The sequence below is a fragment of the Lagopus muta genome, chromosome 3 (genome assembly GCF_023343835.1).
Source record: "Lagopus muta isolate bLagMut1 chromosome 3, bLagMut1 primary, whole genome shotgun sequence".
Taxonomy (NCBI): domain Eukaryota; kingdom Metazoa; phylum Chordata; class Aves; order Galliformes; family Phasianidae; genus Lagopus; species Lagopus muta.
In genome coordinates this window covers 5,502,510-5,525,226 of record NC_064435.1, presented here as the reverse complement: position 1 = coordinate 5,525,226, position 22,717 = coordinate 5,502,510, and the positions used below count along the sequence as shown (strand labels likewise).

The window sequence follows — 22,717 nt, the reverse complement described above, 5'->3', positions numbered from 1 at the left end:
CTTACAGAGGCATAGCCTTGGGGATCAGATTTTTTATGCTGGCCTAAAGAAAAAATTGTTTCTGGACAAGGATCACAGGAGGATGAGATTGTATTTGCACGAGTGTAGCAGGGCACTGGGATTTTGTGTCTGAATAGACATGGAATTAACAGTGGTAGAGACTGCTATGGGATTATGACCAGACATATTAAAGCTTTCAATTCATCACTTTCTCATAAGATTATAACTATTCTGTATAATTGCTATTAGCTGGAGCAGTCTAAAACATGAAGTGGCAGAAAGTATAAGTTCATTATAAAAATTACACAAGATACATAAAAGAGAAGTGCAGGAGATGGAAAAAGAGAGCTAAGGAAGTTAATCCAGGTTTTACAAAACTTCTAATAACTCCAAAACACATCCTGCAAGTTCCAGTGTGGGGCATCTGGCCCTTTGCCACCTCCTATATCAGAGTGCTGGATACAGGAGCCATCAGTTCAGTAAACACCATGAGTGAACAAAGACCTCACTGCCAGAGCTTGTTGGCACCGGTGCCATTCCCACGCACTGCCCCACATCTCCTCTGGAGAGCAGGACTGCCTTCAACATGTGGAGTCTAAAGTGTCCCTGCCTGGCGATGGCACCCAGAGCTTTGTCCTCTTCCCCCTCCCTGCTTCCGCCTGGGTCTTTTGGAAGCTTCAGCTGTCTGAAGTAGCCAGGGGTTCCCTCTCATGCTGAGCAGACATCATTGTGCTCTGCCCCAGTGAGCACAACTAATAACCACAACTCCCCCTCCTTTAATTGCGGCTCTGAATAACAGAAAGCAAGCACTAACCCCTGCAACAAAGGCAAGGCTACCCTGACCGCACAACACAGCTGCCACTCACACAGGTTCACACTGGTATTTCACAAAAACCAGTCTGTTTGCATGGAAACGAGCTATCACAAAAAGAGACACAAGAAGCATCAGCCAGCACAAATTCCAGGAAGTCCCCATGGCAGACAGCATGTGTAACTTTCCCTGCGCTGCACTTCCTTACCACCAGCAGCCTGGCTACATTAGTTTGTCCCTAAATAGGATTTTCTAAGCAGCTGTGAAAGCCCAGAGGAATGACATACATGCTGGTGATGAAAATTACTGCAAATCGGAGGGTGTTTTTTTCAGCTCGGAATACAAAACAGATTGGCTTTTCTGCAGGCAGTGGTAAGAAAAATACTAATTAGTGCTAAGTGTGGTGATAGGCCAACTCTTTTGTTTAGTTGCTCATTCATTAAAGTGAAATTAATCTGGATTTAGATCAATGTAAATGAGCACAGAATGTAGCTAGCTGTCTTGTTCTGTGACCACCCTCCTGCTGCTTTTGCTGATAGCAGTGAAACAAAGCTAAATGTGCATCATAGGACACCACAAACTAAGCCATATCCCTAATGACCAAGGCACAATGAAACAGCAATGTCTCCTGTTACCTCTGCCAGCCTCCAAAACTCAATTTGATGTTACACAGACATTCAGATGAACTGAGGTTAATCTTGACAAGGCTCACAGAGAATAACTGGAGAGAAAGAAAAGGAGACAGGAAAGACAGCTTGCCTCAGCTTGCCTTTTCTGGAGAGGTCAAAGATAGCTTTGGCTTAATAAGAAGTGATGAGCCTTTATATATAATATGTCACAGTCTTGGCTTTGGCTGTGAGGTGCCCTAAATTTCTGTATTTCACTTGACTTCTCATCCTAGCAACATTTCAGATTAGACTTCACAGTTCACTGAAAATTCACTCAGAAGACACCATTAAGGATGTGATATACGTAAGTTATATGATGGCTATGCTGCTAAAGGCAACAGAAATCAACCACTCAAAATGAGCTGAGGAAAACTCCATCCACCTTCCAAAACAGAAGACCAATGCTTCCATACTCGAACATTTGGTATACTAAGGGGACAGACTCCTTAGCAGAATCTTCTGTGATAGTACAAGAGGAAATGGTTTCAAAATAAAGAGGAGATTTAGACTGGATGTAAGGCACAAGTTTTTTTTCAGTAAGGGTGGTGAGGCACTGGAACAGGCTGCTCAGAGAGGTGGTGGATGCCCTATCCCTGGAGACTTCCTGGGACAGGGCTCTGAGCAACCTGATCTAGCTATAGGTGTCCCTGTTGGAACAGAGGGGTTGGACCAGATGACTTTTAATGGTCCCTTCCAAGTCAATTTGATGATTCTATGATTCTGTAAGAAGTAAGACAATGCAGGACTGAGTCCTTTTCATAGAATCATAGTGTCATAGGGTGATTTGGATTCCTCTCAAATTGCTCCAGTGCTACCTCTGCAAGAAGCAGGCAAGTCAGAAGATACAGACCCAGAAATGTTGGTGAGAAAGTGTGAACTGTCTTCAGTGATCACCAGCGTGAGCACATGGCCTTTTTCCCTGTGAAGTGTTGGATATGTGGCACTGTTTTCTGTGCCCCTAACTGATTCAGGATTAGATACTGATAAACACTGTGGCAGCCCTCCAGGCCAAAACACAAGAAAACCACTCTATTGCCTTATGTACAAACAAAGTCTTCAATTTGTCTCTAATCATCTCCATTAGAGCACAGTTTGCCTTCTAATCAGGGATGTGTTTGCCATTTTTCCTTCTTCCCATCTTCCATTCATGTGAGGATACTCAATACACAGGCATAGAATTAAACACCCCTTCAAGCAGAATCTGAAAGCTCAGACCTGCTGTGGTAGCTTTTTGTTCAGATGAAACCATGAAGTTAATTTATTGGCAATCTCTCAACAAAGAGCTTTTCTCAACTCTTGCTATCAAATTATTGGAATTTACAGATATAGGAAACCCTGACCAGCATCAAGGCTTCACAAGCAAGAAGAATTACAGGCATGCACACGTGGGCTATGATGTCATGGCATCACTGAGACATGGTGGGATGGCTCTCATGACTGGAATGTAGGAATAGATGGGTATAAATTCTTCAGGAAAAACAGGCAGGGGAGAAGGGGAGGAAGTGTTGCCCAACCGTTCAAGGCCAGGCTGGATGGGGCATTGAGCAACCTGGTCTAGTGGGAGCAGTCCCTGCCTATAACAGAGGATTGGAATGAGATGATCTTAAAGGTCCCTTCCAACCTAAACCATTCTAGGATTCTACAATTCTATGATTCTTGCACATGACATCAGACTTCACACGTCCCACCTACTAATTCCCAACAGGGAATTAAAATCCTCTTCATGAGAAGAAAATTCTGCTAAATCCAGGAGTTTGAGACCAAGCTGGGCAAGACCATACCTCTTAGAAGGGCATCAGCCTGCAGTTAAATGACGCTTAAGTGACAAAAGGGACTCTACTTTTGCTCTTGGTGATGCTGTCCCTCAGAGATTAAAAAAAAAGAAAAGAATCTCATGTGTCTCTTGAGAAACCTTCAGTTTCCACTTCAGTACTGCTGAAGGAATTCAGCTTGTCATGGTGTTTTCCAGAGTGGTTATGGTCTGGTATGTCATGCAGAGGTTGTGGTTGACTCCACAATCTCCATAAGTGCAGCAAATTTTAACATAGCTGACCAGACCTTTGTTTTCATGGTTCTGTACTTCTTCAAAGGCTTAGATGGTCATATTTCCTAATATACTATTCTACAGGTGGTTTGAGAAATTTGATCATTAGCAAGACTGGTGTTTAATGTGGCATGAACTGGGTGCAAGGTCATTTCTAACTCCAAATAAAACAGTAACATGAAGATAAGATTCAGATTCAGCCCAAAACAAAGAATGATACAAGAGATTAGCAGTCTTGTTCTAAAGGATCTAAAGGAGAGCTTTAAGAAAAAAGGGGACAGACTCTAGGAGAATTTGTTGTGGTAGGGCAGGAGGAAATGATTTCAAACTAAAATAGGGGAAATTTAGACTGGATATAAGAAGTTTTTTTACAATAAGAATGGTGAGGCACTGGAACAGATTGCCCAGAGAGGTGGTGGATGCCCCATCCTTGGAGACATTCAAGGACAGGCTGGACCAGGCTCTGAGCAACCTAATTGGACTGTAGGGATTCATTGTGGGAGAGTTGGACTAGATGGTCTTTAAGAATCCCTTCCAACTCCAATGATTCTATGATTCAGTATTTTCAACCATTTCCTTAGACCAGGAAAATAAAATAAAATAAAATAAAATAAAATAAAATAAAATAAAATAAAATAAAAACAGAACACACAATCTATTAACTTAATAAGAATATGTTACTGGCATTGTGTTTGACCAAATCTAATGAAGCTCAGAAACTCCAGAGAGACTCCAGAAGCCTTTTAACAAACATGGAAAGATTAAAGAGAGAATGGCAATATTATCTCTGGCTGGTAAAGTTCTTTTGATGAAAGGACAAATTTTATCCCTGGTCAGAAGCAGGCCTTGAATTGTGAAGCACATTCACACCACTGTAATTACTGAGTGGGAATGAATTTGGACCTATATATTTATAACAGCGACACAAGTCTAGACTATAGGCATGTTTCTCTGCTGATCTTAAAGGAGGGCTGGGCAAACAAAGAAGGACAAAGAATCAGTGGGCCTATTTTAGAGGTAGGAACAGTGCCATGTCTGCAGGACCAGGACTCTCACATTAAGATATTTCATACAGTTATTAAATAAACACAAGTTTTCATCATAAAGTATCTGTCCAGGAAAACATAAAGCTCTGCATGGGGATCCAATCTATTATTTGCATTAGCTACACATACATTAACTGCTAAGTGTAATTGCTTTTTAATTAACATTGCCATGGTGTACATTATTAGCTGGATCATACACCACTTGCAGTTGGATTTCATCTCTTTATGCTTCACTTTCACTGAAAAGAGCTGCCATAGAAGAAACAATGCATCCAGTATGGAAGGTTAAATGCTTGTAGGAGGATTCTTAGGGGAGTAAACACAGTGTTTTATTTTTCTAGGTGGAATATAACATTTGACACCTCTTCAAGCATCACCCCAGCACAGTTCCTCCTCAGCTACAAACCCAAAAGTGTAGCAAGACTCAAACCTGGCATCCAGCCTTGATGCTTCAGACTTGGAGTGAGATGAAAAGCTTCACGTACAAGCAGGAATAAACTGACACCCAGAGACTGGTTTATCTTTACTGACGCCAGCTGCTTTTAATATATTGGATGTATATGACTGTATTCTCCACTGTCCCCTTCAAAACTGTATAATTAAACTTCCACTGATTCAATGAAAACTCTGTGCTATTCTGAAATGAGGATGTTCTGCTCCCCCTGTGGGAGAACAGACCCACCCAGCATGAATAGCACATTTGGCCACCCATGTGGTTTACATTCCCTAGTCTTTATTTGCATTTACTGAAAAAAACCTCTTGATTCACTTCCAGTTAGATACGTACATATTCACACATACATACATTTAAAAACAAATCCTTTAGCAGATGCCATAAAAAGAAGCGAGTGCAGAAGAGGATGAAGCACGTTTCACAGAGGAGCTTAATTTCAAGCTAGGGTTGTGAAACATGCTTGAGTTCCTTATCAATGGTAAGCCTGGAAGGGCCTATATCCACAACACAGGCATCTTCCACTTTCCCACTTTCTGTGGGAAACCACCCAGCCACAGGCAGAAGCTCTGGGGGATGAACAGATAAAGTGGGGAGCAGGCTTGGTGCACACAGCCCCGTGGCCCTCTGGTGACATCAGGTAACTTGGAAGCTTATGCCAAAAAAAGGGTGGACGAGGAGAGAAAAGCCACAAACTAACCAAATCTCTTTGTGGCTATGAATGTTTTGGCATAAATTTATCTGCTCTTGTTGGTGCTGTTCCCTCTCCTCCCACCACAGCACAGATTTACGGGTAGAAAACGCTTTTCCTGAAAAGCTGTTTTTCTCCTGTACATTTTGTGGTGAAGGGAAGGCAGTTACTGGGAAGGAAAAGAACAGAAGATGAAAGGGCCAGCCCTGCACGATTACAGCCTCATGAGTTCCTGCACTGCTCCTGAACTGCACCAGCACCAAAATCACCCTGGTGTGGCACTGAACATTTCTGTTTATCAGAGAAAGGACAGATTAGCAGTTAGCAGAAATATAATCTGGAAACCTATAGAAACAGTCAGTGTCCACACAGTACTGGACTGTGCTGAGCATGATAGCAAAGTGTAGGAACATCACCCCCATACCCAATACAACCACATATATTCAAGGGTGAGGAATGAATTCCTAAAAATAATTTCTAAATTGGCTGCTCGTATCTTTTTTGGTAGTAGGAAAAGCCATAGTTTAAGCCTGAAACGGTTGGATCTTACACCAGGCCTGTGCGTCTTCTTCATGCATAGGAGCACCAAGCTTCCTGCATAAAGTTTTTCCCATAGTGGAGGGAGCTGCACCACATCTAAAAGCATATTTGTGCTTTAACAACCCAATAAAATGGCCAGTGTGGTGAGAATATTACACAAACCCAGCCCAACAGCTTGCATAGATGGGATGAGGAACGTGGGTGGCTCTTTCAGCAGCAGAGATGTTCCTTCAAGATGAGGTTCAGAACCTGCTGAGAAATACCAGGAGACCTGTGCTGCTGGTGCAGTGTTTGAATAGCATAATCCCAGCATGACATGCATGTCAATCCTGTCACTTCAGTTTTTCTCTGCAATCTTTTAGTGCCTGTTGCATGACCTTAAGAAAACTGTTGGATATGCTAGAACTACGTCAGGTCCAAAATAAATAGCTGCACAATGCTGCAGAAAATCAGTCTAATACTTTCTCTGAGGTTTTGCCCAATTAAAAAAATTATTATCTTACTGCATTACTAGTGCATGGAAAATGATTTACAGTGAGATATTACTGAGGATAAACATAAATGAGTGTAACTACTCCATGCCCTAGATGAGAGCCACAGAATCAATCTTCCTGCTTTAGCAATAATCTAAACTGAGAGCAGTTATCTTAAAATAAGAAGTTAAAAAAAAAAAGGAAACAACTTATTGTAGGACCCGAACAAGGAATAACTTCCTTGTTTTCATATGATCAAGACAAAGGTTTGGAAATTTCAACCGGGTGCGTAACATTTTATGACCTTGGAATGAGCCCATGAAAATCAAATTAAAAAGCTGAAACTTTATTACAGCAAGTAAATATATGTACTTCCAAAGCCAAGTTACTTGAGATGTGTAACCATCTCAAAATAATTGGTAGAGCTGAATGTGGTCTGGGGGAGTAGCAATCTACTAACTCCATTTGTTTAGTAGTCCTGTGCTTTATTCCCACACTCTCAGCAAGTACCCTGGATAGTATTTTTAGCTAAATAATAATATGCAAAAGAATTTACAGTAAAATAAAAAAAAAATGCCCTCCCACTAAGACAAACTGCTAATTTATGAATGATAAAAATCCTTGATTCTGAACCTGCCATAAATTAAAAGAGACCTCATACCATACAAAGCTGTGAGCAGGAAAAAATTGAGAAACACATTATAAATGCAGTATTAGTCCCAGGAAATTAATTCTTCAGGATATTATCAAGGCCAAGAACAGCTGATCAGATAGGTAAAAAAGCCAAGCATTAGCTGCTATGCTTAATAAAAGAAGTAGGAAAAAAAACAAGGGAAACAAGATAGAATTTTCAAAAAATTTGTAGCTTGGCAGATTTTACTCTCATCTTTAAACTACTCTGTTAAGAATCAAAATGCACATTTCATTATTCCATTCCAGTTCTCTTTGATAGCCTGGAGGAACAGTTAGCAGATACCTCCCTAAGTATATTGATTTGTAACTAACACAGTAAATTTTCTGGGACGCTTTGCCTTTTTTTCACAAGATGTTATATACTCACAGTTTAGGAAATCTCATAACATATGAGATACAGCTGAGATAATGATGACTTTCTTCTGGCTTCATGCTCTGTTAACCTTTTCATTAATGCAATGAGGTTGGCACTAACAGGACATGAGTCTAGAATGAGGCTGTGTCTCTGGAAGGGGAGTGTGAATGCAGGTTCTCCATAAACTACACTGACAAAATATACAGGAAAATGAAGTGTCAAAAATGAGGAAAAAAAAAATATTTAATCATGTAAGTGATTTTCCCTCCCAAAGTGCCCAGGCCCATGTCCAAGTGACTTTAGAAGATTCCCAGGGATGGAGGCTACACAGCCTCTCTGGACAACCTCTGCCAGAGCTCAGCCACCCACACAACACAGTACAGAAGTGGCTTTTCATGTTTGGGGAGAACCTCTTCTCTTACAATTTGCACTCAGTGACTCTTGTACTGGCACCGGGCACCACCGAAAAGAGTCTGGATCCATCTTCATTGCATTCTTCCTTTAGGTATTTGAATAAAAAAAAAAAGATCGTTGATGGGAATTTGAGTAAAGAATTTAAATTACCTAACTACATACTTGGGCTCAGTGATGATTCAAAGCCATTTTTCAGAGTTCAAAGTTGAAAAAGCCCACAAGATATACTCACAGTTCTTCTACCAGGCTTTTTCACTAGCTCTTACATGTGAAGTCTTAGCTTGCTTGTATAGGAAGATGTTTGGAATGGACCAGTAACACGGACTTGCCAACATGTGAACTGGTCTGATCTTTCTCATTTTGATTCCAGCAGAGAGATCCATTTATGTTTGGGTCTGGCTTTATTACAGTGAAAGCCTGAAAGGTCATTGAAGAGGAACAGATTTCTGGGCCTGTCTTAGGCTGCAACCTTCCTGCTAAAATTAAGATGTAAAAAAGGTGATCCTTAGTGAAGGTTTCTTTCAATAACTTTAATTAAAATACCTGTCTCCTTCTCTGCTACTCTTAAATGTATTTTAGCCATTTGTTGCTTTTTAAAGCATTATTTCCTTGCTATAATGAGTCAACTTATTGGAGCAAGTAGTATCACAGTACACTCCAAATCAAGAGCCAAATTACCTCAATGCTTAGGAAGAAACACAAGATAAGGGAGAGGAGAACATTCTTTTCACAAATGTAATCACTTCTGCACATGGTTTAGGGATGAAGTACAATTCAATAGAACAATCATTGAATGATTAAGGTTGCAAAAGACCAGTGAGATCATCTAAACCAACCATCAACCCATCCCCACTATGTCCACTAGACCATGTCCCTTGGTGTCATATCTACCCTTTATTACCCTTTACATATAGCAATACTTGAAAATAGTTTTCCGACCTGGTATATTGTCTCCTGCAACTGCACTGATATCATGGCCTCAGATAGCTAGACATTGGCTGTCAATATGAGGAATACGAGCAAGTTATCTAAACTCTCTTGAAAGTTAATGAAAAGAGATAGGCACTCAGAAACTGAATCATGCCACTTGTCTTGGTCAGTCTTCTTAGAAAGGATGAATAACTCTCTGGATGTGTCTATTCCTTTCTGCTGACTATCAAAAGAGTCTAGACAAATAACTTTAAAGCCACTGAAGTTAGATATGAATCCCACAGAAGCTACTTGAAGGTAAAGCTACAATACTTGAAGGTAACGCTATTGTTTAATTCAATTTGCGAATCTCAGTTCTGATCCAACATCTGTTTTAAACTCAGTAACACCCACAAGATTTAGAGTGGTTTGTGAAAAAGTATTAGTACGAGCAACTAAAATTCTGCAGCACCTTCCTACTTCTGTCATAGTAGCATTGCAGTCAGAGATATGTTTTTACTGCCAAAAGTAAGAGGCTTTTATAGCAAATAACTAATATATGTTATCCATCTTGATATAAAAACCTAGGGGAAAAAGCACAGGGATTTTGACTGCAGTGTAGCTAGACGAAGTCTTGCCCAACAGTGGTGGATTGGTTGATCTTGCGTAGTTACACTGCAGTAAAAATGTTCTGTATTTCATCTTCACTAGGGCTTTAACATGTTATGGTTTTCTGTCTGCAGCACTGTAAAAAAAAATAAAAAGAGAACTGATGCTTCGGGCTGAAAGGACATAGCTTTATTGTTCAGAGTGTATATAAACACATATGCGTATATATGTTTGTTTGTAAGTATTTTTCAGTTTCCTGGAGTTTGGATCAAGTTATAGTCAAACTAACAATTTTTACTATTAAGATGTAATGAAATGAACTGAGTTTTGAAACCCGGTAACACAGAAGGCTACTGTTTGACAGTTTAGGAACATCAAGGTAAAAAAATCACTGTATTCAATTGATCCAGCCATTTTTCCTGAAAGAAACCTCTTCTATTTCTAGTCAGCATTAGCATTATTAGTACTTGCAGTTCCCAAAACGGGAAGCATATTGAAGGGTTTTTTATGCAGAATTCCAGTACACTTTCCATGATTTGCAATAACATTAATATCACAGGACTCATTTCAATTTCTTATTTGCATTTTAAAGAAACTGTTTACTACCTTACCAAAAAGCTAGGTGTTCAAAATCACCTCAATGCTTTTTGTTTTACATTATAAACAGATTAGCAATTTAAAAAAGAATATGGCTTCTGGGTGTAACTTGTAGGGACCTTGATGGGATTTAAACACCCTACAATTTACTAACAAAAATAGTCTACCAACTTAACCACAGTGTGGCTCTACCACTGGGGAAGAAATATTCTCAGCAGGTCAGTACATAGCAATTGAATTTTGTCTGTTGGCCCAGCTCATTTAAAATAAAATTAGGAATTAGGTTCAATGACCAAAAGGATTGATAAACTTCAGAAACTTTCCAAAGAAGAAAGTATGAATCACTTCATGTTATCAAAGAATCAAAACCGTTTGAGTTGGAAGGGACCTTTAAAAGTCATCTAGTCCAAACCTCCTGCAGTAAATAGGGATGCCCACAGCTTGATCAGTTTGCTTAGAGCCCTGTCCATTCTGCACTTGAATGTCTCCTGAGACAGGACACACACCTGTGCCTCCCTACCTTTACTGAGGCACTGCTGAGTGCTGGATGAAAAAGGAAATAATTACTTCATATGAGTTTGAATTCAAGTAACAACCCCTGGGTGAAGATCTCTGTAGCAGAGAATCTTACATGTATCAGAGATCTACCTAGAAAACTACAAAATAAATCCTTAGAAATTTAAATGACAAGCTTTGCTTTAGTCCTGGGCACAGACATCCTGGTCCTCTAAACACAGATCAGAAAGACACAGAAGTGGAAGAAGAGGCATCATAGAATCATAAAGGTTGGGAAGGACTACCAAAACAATCTATACCAATCATTAACCCATCATCAACATGCCCACTAAACCATGTCCCTAAATGCCACATCTCCCTTTTCTTGAATACTTCCAGTGATGGCGACTCCACCACTTCCCTGAGCACCCTGTTTCAATGCACTGTGACTCTTTCAGTGAAGGTCAGATTAAGGGTCTTTAAATTAAGCGGGGAAAAAGCTTTGGCTGCACAAGAGAGCTATTAGCTTTGCAAAGGACACCTGGCAAGGGTTTTCTCTTCATCTATACATTTAGCATGTTAAGAAAAACTTGTAATTAAAACTGAAGCCTCAGAGGTTTTTGTGTTCCCTGCCCTAGCCTCCTGCTGAGAGTCTGAATACAGAGGTCCCTGTCAGAGTTTATTTGTTCTGCTGAGGGTTCCTCGCTGGTCTGTTAGAAAGGGAACACAAGACAGATAGGGCTGTCCCAAGGACAAGCCCTTTTTTTCACCCCATCATTTGGAGCCCATTGTAGCTGACAGAAAGCCTCCCTCTGATTGCATTTGGTATGTATTGGGCTCCATGGCCTCATTTTTGAAAGTGCTGAGCGCTCTGTGCTCCTGCAAAATCAATGAGGGCTGCAGGCAACGCTGAGAAACAAGGTGCTAATAACTTTGAGCACATGAGAATATGTGACAGCTTTTTGTCTATTCCTATTTCTGCATTTCTCTTTCATTCCTACACTGTTTAGGAATGGCTCCCATAGTTACCATATTTTTCCTCTTTTTGTTCACTAAATAGCACATTATTTTTTCATAAGATGTAATTTCTCCTGCCACTGAGACTCGTACTTTTCCTGATTGTCTCAATGTTTCTTTCTAATGTCTGGGACTTGCTTTTACTTGTCATAAGCCTAATCTTCTCTCTGCCTTTACAATTAGTTTTACTGTACATTAAACATTGTTCAGAGAGATTTCTTTTCTGAAAAGCAAGAAAGACTATTTCAAGCTAATATAGATGTTTCATTCGACTAGATTCTATGATTTTGGATAAGGTATTGTTGGCAGTTCAGAGATTCGTTGTTTCATGTAAAAGTTTGTCTATGTTTCAAGATACTATTATTATTTCAATGTAACTGATAAAGAAAGAAACTGGAGATTAAAAAAAAAAAAAAAAGGCAAGTGCAAAAGATTTAATTTATGTCATTTTATTCTATCTCTACTTTCAGAATCTCTTGATAAGGTTTCCAGTGGTTCTGTTGGAAGATAAATTTTGGAGCAGGTTACTTTTCTCAGCTGTGTCAAAGAACAGAAGTAACTCCATTTTCTGCCCTGGAGTTGCTTCTAAAACTATGTTGCATCACTGACTGTTGCATCCATACTTTTGTTCCCTAAGTAAAAGGCAGGAACAAGATCACATCTGCTACAAGGCAGCACTGGAAGACAATGCGTGCATTTTCCAGCACACAAAGAAAGAAAAGCAAATTGATAAATCACTTTCCAAAGCTGTAGCAGAGTTGGGGGAGAGAAGGTACAGCTGTAGGATCACAGAAATATCGATGTGCTGCCTGGAGGGACTGACAGCCACTTTGTGTCCAGCTGGGAGCAGTGGCCAGCTCCCCCATCTCACCTATTAGTAATAACTATGGAAAGTGAAAAGTCTATTTAATGTAAAATAGAATCATGAAGAGTTAGTCTGCAGTGGACTATTTTTATTAAACAGGCAGTGTACTCAAGGCAAAGCATGCTCTGCTGAAGCCTAGAAGCTGAGTTTGGGTGGGAAGAACCTGTCTAGCAATCCACTTTGTAGCAGAGTACCAGCTCTCATTATAGTGAGGATTCTGCTCAGCTTTCTGAAGTCTTTAGCTAATGTTGTATAGTCCATCAAGCTAGTACGAATTAGCAACGTACCAAAAGACACAGCACAGCTCTTCTTCCCATCTTCAGTTACTTACTCTCACTTCGTGCCAGTTTCTCCTCTGAGACAACAAACAGCCATGTGGCTTCACAGTGAACTAAATCTGAGAGAAAACTAATCCAGGAAAGAAAGAACATTCACTGGCTCCCTGCTGTTGTTCATAGCAGGGCCACTTAAAAGCCTGTGCTGACAGATGGGAGAAACAAGCAAGGAGGAGTAAGACATTTTTAGCAGCAGGGCCGGGTTTAACTGGTCGTAAAAGAGCACTGTTGCTAATCTCAGAATAAACCTATTCATTTCAGAGTCACAAGCAAAATAGGAAGTTATTTAAGTGAATTGGAGATGGTACAGTAGAAGAACAGGTCTGCAGTCGCAATCTGGGAAAAGAGTTTCTTCTAAATAGTCTGTGGAGGAACTGAATCAACCAAAAGTCAATGCTCAGCTCCTGAGCTCTGGTATTTCACCAGTTCTGGAGTTATTTTTCACTAATTCAATAATTTTAGACAAGTGTTTGGTGTTAATCAAAAAAGAATGCTGGAACAGAATAAAAGAATATCCTTGCTGTGTCTGCTAGAGCTACAAACCAAGACAGCAAACTGTCCTTCAACCAATGGCAGAAGGTAGATCTCCACTAGACCTATCAGTCATTTTATATCCTGCCAGGCCATCACCCATGAGAAGTGAAAGTTTTGCTCCTTTTTCAAGCAAAATATAAATTGATAGCCACATTGCTTGAACGTACTGTTTAAGCAGACAAATGTACAACAACCCACTAGGAGTGCAATCTGTGGCATGTGTGATGTATACAGGAGTTGGAGGCACAACAGTGAGATTGACCTCATGGGACATCCGGTGCTAATGAGACTTTAGCCAGTCTGCTAGACAGCTCAGATTACTCTAAAACACCCTAAAACATTTCAACCTTCTCTGCACCCAACATGGATGAAGGTGTCACAATTTTTTACAAGTAAATGTATAGCATGCCCTAAGTTCTGCCCACATGACAAATGTTCACATTTGTGGAAGGTCTCTACAAGTGATTACAACAATAAAAAACAGCTTCTAAACCACCCTGCAGTAAATCCAAGGCTTGGAACTACCACGAAGCCAAACTTCTGGAGAACACACAGACTATGAAAGGAAGAGTAGACTGCAGATTCCCAAGTCTACAAATTCTGTCTCCTTCCCTATTCCATGATGTCTAATGCAAAGCTATTTATAAATACTTGTTTTTTTTTTCAGTGAAACCTCAGAGGACAACAAGGAGTAAAAAATGCTCATGTCATCAGTTAGGTAAGTACTGCTAAGTGCTGGTGTGCTCAGATATTTCAGTACTCATGTATGATTCCATCATACTGATAAGTTTCTTAGAGACTGTCCTATCCTCTATCCTCTATCCTCTAGCATGTTCTCTATATATGAGATATTTTTTAATATTAAAGTTCACCAAGAAACAGACTGCTTTTTTAATGCAAATTCCTCTGCAAATATGTCATGAACTTGAGGAAGTTGACTTAAACAACTCAAGAGTTTAAGTATTTTGAATGGTGTTCAAGCTTCTGCATGGAAGGTTGGAAGCATTTTTGCATTTAGAAAAAGAGCTATGGTACTATTGGACTTACATTTTATGAACTGCACACACAACCCAAAATCAAAAGAGACAAGTACAAAATAGAATACACTTTATGAATCATCTGAACATGTGATTGCTTTTGAGACTTGATTGCAGGAGTTGGTATCTGCACTGAAATTAATGATGAAGTATTGGTACCTATCAGATACTGAAATATTTCAGCTCTAGCTCATTACGCTTGCTAAGATTTGAGACTGATTTAATGACATAGTCCTTTAGTCTTCCACATACTTATAGAAGAGCTCATAGTGAAAGATAAAACAAGCTCACAGGCTACTGAAAGCTGATTGTAGAAAGAGCTGCATTACAAATACAACTTACTAATGGTCATGGACCAACGCTGAGCGCAGTACTTCCTTAGAAAACATCTGCTTGTGGTTCTCCTATTACTAGGTGTAGAAAAAAATAATTTTTAGCAGAGACTATAGCTCTCATGCCAAATTTCCTTTCAAACTGTGAAATTTGAACTTTGCAGTAGATTAGAGCTCAGAAATCAGCCTGAAGTTGCCAAGTCACAGGCTTCTCCTTTATGGAGTCAGAATGAGATCAAGAATGTTTTAGGAGAACATTTTTGCTCAGTTTTGCAAACAGCATCTTATCACCTGTCTTGGTTAACAGCAACAGAAAAACGGATCCAGAACACTGTAATCAATTTTGTTTAAGAAACAATTATCCCTAACCACATGTGGGTGTTCTAGGGCACCACTGCAATGTCTTTCTTATTGAAGTTAACATCCAGAGCTACCAGATCTATGTCAGGTCAACAGCTTTATATATGCACTAACATATCAAGTTCAGAATCAGATGAAACCTGTATTGAATCTGAAACAGTTGGCTGTGTTTGACAAGCGTAAACCTTCTATTTACCTACCAGAAGCAGGTGCCAGTATATTTTTAAATATTCCATAGCTGCCTGTTGTTACCTAAACAACATATAAGCAGAAACTCTATTTAGAACGCATATCTGGAATTTTTAACAGAATACATCTCTCCTGCTGTCCTGTGAAAGAATCACCCATTTTTGCCCTCTAAATATAGTCCACAACATAGTGGAGACTTTTGTCAAAAATATCTCCCACTGCCACAACATCTCACTGAGCAGACATGTTATTTTTTGATTCTGTCTTGCTCATTTCCACAAGATCAAATAGCAGCTAAGAAGTTAAAAATGAACATAATGGCATGCTCTTAGCAATAAATTCAGTCAGATATAGCAAGATGGGATGACAGTGTCTAAGACAGACATCCAGTGAGACCAGAGACAAGTGATTATGAACAGCTGTTGGCATGAAATCCTCTATTGGCAACTCTGCACAAGTCTTCCCATTTCGTAATATAGTAGTAAAAGACTGGAAAACTCATCACTGGTCAGTACAACAAAATAATTTCCCCTCTATCATTTCCACTCATTGATTCATGTCTCCCAGGAGCTCACAGAGGATTGCATCTATTAAAAGTCTAGGCTGGCTCTGATGATACACACTTTTATCTCAGCACAGACTAAATAGCATCTTGGCATATGCCCTCATCATGTTCTCCACCTACCAGTGGTTTGTATGTTCCTGTTTTATTCAGAGTTGTCACATTGAAATTACAGATTGTTAACCACAACATCTATTATAAGTCTTACCTTCTAAATACGTGTAAGATATAGCCCTTACAGTGAACTCTTCTGTTCCCAACATATTAAAACAGCATTTAAAAGTGACACAGGCACCAGAAGAGACTGGATTCTGCACCAGCTCCCTCTCATCCTCCAGAACAGTTCCACTTCACTATTTAGAGAATAAAAAAAGGTTATCCAGTGTCTATGCTAATATAGGACAGGTTCAGGCTCCAAGTATAGTGAGAAGGATTGAGGCCAGATATTGAGTAGAAGTGTCTTCTACCAAGGCTGGAATGAAGGATCTAGAGATGTTGCAGCATCTCACTGGGATCTCTGAATCAGAAAAACACCCACTAGGAACACCTTTTGCAGACCTATTTCTTGTAACTGCTGTGGATGTGGTAATCATGCCACTGTAAAGACTGATACACTTTAAGGCAGCTGTGTTTACTGCCCTAGTTGTTAACTCCCCTTTCTATACTGGATCCACTCCTCTCAAATTCCTCATGCACTCAGATGGTTATTTCCCCTGTGTCACTGCCAACTGTCTTACACTTCATTATTCTGCCTGAATGTCCCTCAAAACGTACACATTATCCACTCCGTGTTTGTTCGCCTAACTCCCTTTCTCTCTGCTCCCTCTTTAATTAATAATGTTCATTGACGGCTGTCCGATTCCCTTTGTTCTTACATAGAAACCAATCCATACAGCAGTCAGCTTTCTCCTTAAATTTCCCTGTTTCTAATACAACTAAACTTTTTCCTTTCATTTACCCTTTCAGAGGCTTTATTTCTCCACACCAAACCTACTGGTGAAGGTGGAAACAAACATCTTGGAGAGTGACAATTATCACATATGGATGAAATATGCTCCTAGTAATCCTTTGGGATCTATTGAGGAGTGACATGAACATGTTTGTGAATGTAGCATGGACTCAGAAAGCCACAAACAAATGGCACTGTACTTTGTCAAATGGGCAAATGTTTTCTTGAGAAAGCAACAAACAGGTAAGAAGTACTAAAAGCAGTTTTCCTGGAAAAGAAATGTGACAGATTTTCAAAGGAAAATTAGAATTTGGTTGTTCAGCAGTTTCAGTAAGAGGTTGTTTGAGTTGTCTGAGTATATCCACCAAGAAGGGCTTACCCTGCCTTATTCTACTGTGGTCATAAGTGTATAATTACATACATTTTCAAGAAGAAACATTCAGCTCCTTCAATCTGCAACATGTAGTGAATACCCAGCATGATTTTCACTTGTATCTCACACCATCTACAAGCATTTTTATTCAAGCAGCAAAAAAGCAGTCATATCATGATGTTGTGGGGCAGCATCACCAGGCCTAGGTCTACAAGTGCAACTCTTTATTTAAGAAGCACTCATAAGTCCAGAGCATTACATTAACACATTTTTCTTGCAAAGAAATGTTATGGAGAGCAAAAATAGAGCTTCACAACATCAAACTGGAAGACCTGCTTCTTCCCAGAAACATTTCTACCAGCAGACAGTAAGACAACTTCCTAGCCTGTAGACCAGGTCACTGACACTACAACATTACAGCAACCCACAGAGATTCATCTGTTGTCTTTCAAGTTCAGACCTATGATCCAGAACAGTATCTAATTAATTTGACCTAAAGAACTGAAAGTGACCACAATACACACTGAAAAGCAGCAAAACCAAGAACAAGAGAACACTGTTCTCTACTAAACACCACTCAAAACATCACCAAGATTTATGGAGTTGCTAGGCAGAGCACTAGTCGTTAGTAGAGTTAGGATGTTTAAAGACAGAAACAAATAAGTTTCCTTTTGTTTCCTATTCTCAGTAGATTATACAGGGCATTTTTTTTTTAATCTAATAAAGACAGAAGAAAAACAAAACAAAATAAAAAACTTCCCTACTTCAATTAAAAAAACAAAACAAAAACACAAAGATTCCCATGCAAACTTAACTAAATTTGGGCTATAAATAAGATTATCAACCTTCTCACCAATGTCAGAATAAATCAGATGAAATCCATTTAGTCCAAAAATACAGGCAGTTGAACTATTTAAGAATGAAAAGGGAATTCACGATCTGTTTTCTAGCTGACCACTAGAAGCTGATCTATACTTTAAGCTAACTTGGGCAGAAGAACCTAGAATGGGAGCAGTTCAACGCAAGCCAGGTAGTAAAATGATTTCTTACAGAGTGGAAGAAAGTAGAAGACAATAAAATAAAGAGCTATCAGCATAGAATTATAATCAGGTAAGTATGAAAGGAAAAAATCAGAGCTTTTCACACCTACATGTTAATTGAACCTATTAATTCTCTTCATGTAAAAGAACTGTGAGGTCTACTTACTTTCACAGAGACGTCTTCTCAGCTTCCCCCGAATTTTATCAATGGCATTGTAATCAGAGACATGAAACACATGAGCAGACTTTGGTTCTGAAGCAATCTCATCCAATTCTTCTTTTAAGGCTTCACCGACACCCACAGCAAAGATCCTGATTCCAGCCTGACGAGCTGCATTGGCAGGATCCAAGACATAATCTTGGCTCCTTCCGTCAGTCAGAAGGATAGCCACTTTTTTAACAGTTCGATCACTAAGTCTCCCACCTGCCTCTTTGGAAAAACTGTAAGTATTGATGTACCTGAGAGCATCTCCAGTGTTTGTATTACCCCCGTAATACCTAATTTTTCGGGCGGCCTCTTTGATTTCCTCACGGGTTTTGTACTTTCCCAGGTCAAACTCAGTGGTTGGCCTGTCACTGTATCGCACCACACCGACACGGGTTTTGTCAGGACCAATCTCAAAAGTTTCCACCAAGTTAGACACCCACTGTCGAACCTTCTCAAAATCTTCTTTTCCGACACTGGAGGAGGCGTCCAAGATGAAAACAAGGTCATAATGAACATTCTTGCAACCTGCAAAAGTGGCAGAATACATTGCTGAGGAAATTTGAAATACAACTATCAGACAAAACAAATATTCCACAGGCATGGTTCCTCAGTGAGCAATGCTGAGGAGACAAGAAACTCTCTCCCTCTTCTGCAGAGAAAGTGCAGATTCTCAGCCGTTCTGCCTTGTGATTCACTTCTTCTGTTTCAGATCTACAGTGGATCAGCACGCACTTCTCATTGAAATGCATACCCTTCCTCTTCCTGCACTACTAACTTCCTCTGCTCAATCTTTCACCTACACCATCTGCATGTATATGAAGCTATTTTTTCTCTTTTAAAAACTTCATTGCAGTTGCTTTGCTCAGGCAATGCTCTGAAATGACCTTCAGCTCAAGAGACCAGTTCTGACCTTCCCTATGCCAATCTTGACCTTGAGTAGTGAAGCTTTCATGTTCCCTCCTGCGTTAACATTAAGATTTATGTATTCTTAGCTAGAAGCAGTTCTTCTGCTCAGCATGATAGCTTGGTGAAGCAACTTTATAACATGATTATTTCGATTTTGAGGCTCTCTGCCATTGACTATTGACTAAAGGATGACTCACTGAATACTGGGATGGCTTCCCTGACAACAAAGGGCAGTTTCTTTATACTGAAAAAGTTCACTCATCTCTACAAACACCCTTTTGGCTCCAGCCATGATATTTGTAATCTGTGGCCTGTGTAATCTGAAAGGCAAATGTATTTTAATTGCAGATTTTTTGCCCTATGAAACCAGACTGATCACATATTTGTCAGCTGATTGCCAAGAAAATAAATCTCCCAGGAGATGTTTTCTAGCTCTCTCTGACTATATGCAAACCAGCAGGCAAAATATACATAAAAATTCCCAGAGATGACCAAGATATATTAACATTATGCCACCTGGAAAAACATATACATGCATATATTTAATCCACCATTATAAACCGTAGTGCCTAACAAACCACACAGCTTCAAGACTGAAGGCTCTACAGAGTCGATTTATATAGGGTCACAACCACCTGTCATCATTTCTGCATTAGTTCTTGTCCTACACCGTCTCACAAGCACAACTGCTTGTTTGAATCAATCCTAAAAGGCTAATTTGACAAAACATGTGAAAAACCAAGCACCTATAGCGCTTAATGACAGAGAACTGGTCCATAAAAGTGCCCGCACCACTTAATTATTAATATCAAAACCATGACATTAACTTCCTCCATGCTCTGGACTGATCCACACACTTCCATTGATCAGAAAATCTGGGAGTAGTCAAGGAAAGTTGTGACTCTACAGTATGCTCACTGAGAACAGTTTTGCTCTCTATACATCAGTGGCATCCTCACTATATGATTTCTGTGTTTTTATACCCAGATTAGTTCCAGCCAGGCTCCAGCAACTGAACCTCTACATACCAGTGATCAAGATACATTAACTCATAGAATCACAGTGTCCAGTCCAGCCTGATCCTGAACTTCTGCAGGGATGGGGCATCCACCACCTCTCTGGGCAACCAGCTTTGGTGCCTCACCACACTTTCTATTAAAAAACCTGATTTCTTATGCGTAAATATCTTCTCTTTTAATTTGGAACCACTTCCCCTTGTCTTATCACCTCAGACATGCCTCTCTTCTGCAGATCTGCCCAGTAGATGGCTGATCCCAACTGCTGTCTTTAGACCACATTTGCACTATGCCTTGCTGAGTCATGTTCCTGGATTGATCTCGGACCTGTTTCATCACTATGAGTTTCTCTGATGACCTGGATTCTTGGTTGAACATCCTCAGTCCTGCCATCTCACTTATGGCTCCCCAGGCCTTAGGAAACACTCACTCCTTTCTGCACTCTTTAACAGATCTAAAATGCTAATGTAAAAGCATCCATTCCAGCTGTTAGTTGAAGACTGGACATTTTTCCCTACAGGCCAAAGAATATGGAGGTATCCAAGTACTTGCATGACAGCCACCTCAGTGAATAGAAGTATGAAACACACTATCCAAAGGTGGATGGGTATGATACTGTTAGCATGTCTTCACAGAATTCTGATATCGGAGCCTAAGGTCACAAAGTCTTCTCCCACATTTGAGCTTACATTTCAAATATTAGTTTTGATGCTATTGATCATTTTAATGTTGTGCATCTGCCCTACAAAGGACAGGAGTCTTACAACAGCTCCTGCACTGGAAAGGAGTGTGTGGATGGCTCAGTAACATGAATAGAACTTGCCTTCAAATAAGAGAAGCAGCATTACAGTCAGACATTACAACACTGTAGAGCAACGCTCACAATACTACATGATAGCTTTGAGAGAGGCTGAACATACACTTGGTACGTTATGGATGATGAAAAATGAGCATCATCTGTTGCTGTGTTTACTTCTGATACAGGGGACATGCCAGAAACCTGAGCCAGGTGTTGCTGTTCTTTCTGTGACAAAGGGAACAACCTGCCCATATGGGATTGAAGTCATGTTAAAAACAACTTGTCCATATGGGATCATGTTTTGTGATGGAATTTTATAAAAGAGGAAATCCTTGATTGTAACCACAAAGCAAGAAGGATCTGTCTGGATATATCAGCAGCATGAGCAGCTACCTGGAAGCTGCTGCACAGAGACTGCAGTAATTCTCTTCAGCAAAGAGAGTGTGAAGATGATGGAAAATATGGTTTTGTATTATGAAATGCCAATTACATTGCACCCATGTATATTGGCTAGATTGCCAAGTATAGTTCTGTTTGCTTTTTGCAGAATATAAAGGATGTAACAGAAAAAGTTAAGCAAGAAATCTCTGATTTCCATAATGAAAGAAAAAATCACTGTTAATCTCTGCTTTCTGAAAGAATATTAACTGAGACTAACCACAAAATATAAAGGTTTAACTATAAAACCCACAAAGTAAAGAGCTTCCCGTTGTTCATTTTAATGACTTTCAGCAGATGAGATGACTGTACTTTAAAAACAAACAGAACAGAAAGAATCCATCCTATCTGTGTTCAAGGGCAATGAGCCTTAAAACGAGGTGTTTTTGAAGTCTAAAATGTGATGCCTATTCAGGCAGCATTGCAGAGCAGAAAAATATGGTCTTTCAGGATTCTTTTCTTAAAGTCAGTCATTCTTTGCTGATGGCAGTGAGATTAAATGCTGCAGAAAAGCTTTTAGTAAGTATGAATCTGCATTTTTATTACTGCATTGTCCACTGCTAGGTAAAATTGATTGTTTTCCAAGAATGTTGTTTACTGGCAGAAACAGTTCACTTTAAGGGAATATGGAACATAATTCATAGAAAGTGAACTTTCAGTTTTTTAATTACAGGAATGCTCTCCGGAACCACAATTCCAAGAGTTGTAGTCATCTGTTCAGACACTGGCTCAACCATTTTGCTACACTGCCATTATAAATAGCTCACAAACAAGCCATAAGACCAAAATTATTTAACATAATTATATAATGAAATTATAAGCAGTACTTCCTTTCTGTAACTGATCCACTAGAACTAGAAAAGATGACATTTCACTTTTTATTTGTTAATAAGTAGTCATTCCTTTGAAACTTGATACTAAAAGACTTACAAAAATCGTAGAATCATAAAAACAAAGAATC

The 22,717-nt window shown here is 39.6% G+C and overlaps 1 protein-coding gene across 3 annotated transcripts in view; it reads right to left on the bottom strand.

Moving 5' to 3' along the window:
- The window catches only part of COL22A1 (collagen type XXII alpha 1 chain), a 226,658-nt gene that overhangs the window by 177,648 nt on the left and 26,293 nt on the right, over positions 1-22,717 (bottom strand). For all 3 annotated transcript variants that reach the window (XM_048938956.1, XM_048938958.1, XM_048938957.1), the window contains one exon: positions 18,556-19,122. In XM_048938956.1, the coding sequence (XP_048794913.1) occupies positions 18,556-19,122 (567 nt within the window). The remainder of the gene's footprint in view (positions 1-18,555; positions 19,123-22,717) is intronic.